The following is a 2,019-nucleotide window of genomic DNA, read 5'->3' as shown; positions in this document are numbered from 1 at the left end:
CCTTGATTATCAACTCTATGGTCATGTCTACTCCTGTGCGTGTGCACGTACACACACATCCCCATACCTTGATTGTCAACTCTATGGTTAAGCCTACTACTGTGCATGTGTGAGTACACACATCCCCATTCCTTGATTGTAAACTCTATGGTCATGTCTACTACTGGTCATGTCTACTACTGTGCAGGTGTGCGTACACACACATCCCCATACCTTGATTGTCAACCCTTTGGTCATGCCTACTATTGTGCGTGTGCGCGTACACACACATCCCCATGCCTTGATTGTCAACTCTATGGTCATGCCTACTACTGTGCATGTGCGAGTACACACATCCCCATACCTTGATTGTCAACTCTATGGTCATGCCTACTACTGTGCGTGTGCGCGTACACACACATCCCCATACCTTGATTGTCAACTCTATGGTCAAGCCTAATATTGTGCATGTGTGAGTACACACATCCCCATTCCTTGATTGTAAACTCTATGGTCATGTCTACTACTGTGCATGTGTGCGTACACACACATCCCCATACCTTGATTGTCGACTCTATGGCCATGCCTACTACTGTGCGTGTGCGCGTACACACACATCCCCATACCTTGATTGTCAACTCTATGGTCAAGCCTAATACTGTGCATGTGTGAGTACACACATCCCCATTCCTTGATTGTAAACTCTATGGTCATGTCTATTACTGTGCCTGTGTGCGTACACACACATCCCCATACCTTGATTGTCGACTCTATGGTCATGCCTACTACTGTGCGTGTGTGCGTACACACACATCCCCATACCTTGATTTTAAACTCTACGGTCATGCCCTGGCCTCCGTTGACTACTCGCATGGCCGTGGGTGCGCCCTCATCCACCGCCTGTCGTCTCTGCACAAGGACCACTGCACTCTCTCCCTCGTTCTCTTGCGTCTCTGATTCCGTCTCTGTCTCTGTTTCCGTCTGTGTTGTCTCCTGCAGAAGCCCAGGGATAGGTGCATCCGACACCACAAACCTAGGCTTGTAGACGTTGATGCCCTGGCCTGTGGTGATGCGGATACCGTGGTTGTGCACGGGTTGTACATCGCCTGTGTGTGCGCCTGTGGCAAAGTTGAACCACGCATACAGCGAGTCTGCGATGTCGGTGGGTGGCTGAGCGGGTGAGTTGCGGCGCACCCGATCGATCTGCGCCTCAGTCAACGGCACAGTGTAGAAGCGGATGTCGTCCATGGACCCGTTGAAGGCGCCGTCCACTGCTGCGGTGGTGTACGCTGTGTCCGATGGCTTGTCGCTGTTGCCTACCATGATGTACGGGTCGTCGTACGGATCCTCTGCAGGGCGTATAGGGTTTGGTGCGTTTATGGTTTGGAATGTTTAAGGTTTGGATGTTTAGGGTTTGGTGCGTTTAGGGTCTGGCGTGTTTAGGATTTGGTGTTCTTAGGGTTTTGTGCTTCGGGTTTAGAATGTTTAAGGTTTGGATGTTTAGGGTCTGGTGTGTTTAGGATTTGAAATGTTTAGGGTTTGGTGTGTTTAGGGTTTGGTGCGTCTAGGGTTTGGTGTAGGCGTTACACAAGTATTTGCGCTTACCTCGTTTGAGTGTGTCTACAATGGGTGCATTAGCTTGATCGTCGCAGCTGTAATGTTGTCTATCGTCCATGTACACGCTCACCAACCCACGTGCGTAGTCATACGACATGGCCACAAAGTGCCACTCCTGATCGGCCCACAGCAAACCCAGATCACTCTCATCCAACAGGTCAGTGCAATTGCTGCCAGACGACTGCGCTAGAACCCGGAACACCCCGGAAGACTCGGTGCTAGCATTCGTGTGCCTGAAATTTGCGCCAGAGAAATGATGAATACGAAGATAGGTCATCATGTAAATAGTATCAAAAAACACAGAATTACATACACCATTAATATGACATGTCACATACACATTCTATTGAATATATATATATATATATATATATATATACATGCATGCATGCATGCATACATACATACATACATACATGCATA

The 2,019-nt window shown here is 48.6% G+C and overlaps 1 protein-coding gene across 1 annotated transcript in view; it reads right to left on the bottom strand.

Moving 5' to 3' along the window:
* Window positions 1–1,873, bottom strand: part of SARC_00955 (hypothetical protein) — a gene marked incomplete at both ends in the record, with an annotated part of 4,076 nt that extends 2,203 nt beyond the window's left edge. The window contains 2 exons of the mRNA XM_014305337.1: window positions 802–1,328; window positions 1,585–1,873. Of these exons, the coding sequence (XP_014160812.1) occupies window positions 802–1,328; window positions 1,585–1,873 (816 nt within the window). The remainder of the gene's footprint in view (window positions 1–801; window positions 1,329–1,584) is intronic.
* Between the last annotated feature and the right edge of the window lie 146 nt (window positions 1,874–2,019).

This window comes from Sphaeroforma arctica (genome assembly GCF_001186125.1).
Source record: "Sphaeroforma arctica JP610 unplaced genomic scaffold supercont1.34, whole genome shotgun sequence".
Taxonomy (NCBI): Eukaryota; class Ichthyosporea; order Ichthyophonida; genus Sphaeroforma; species Sphaeroforma arctica.
This window is presented reverse-complemented; position numbering and strand designations above follow the sequence as displayed.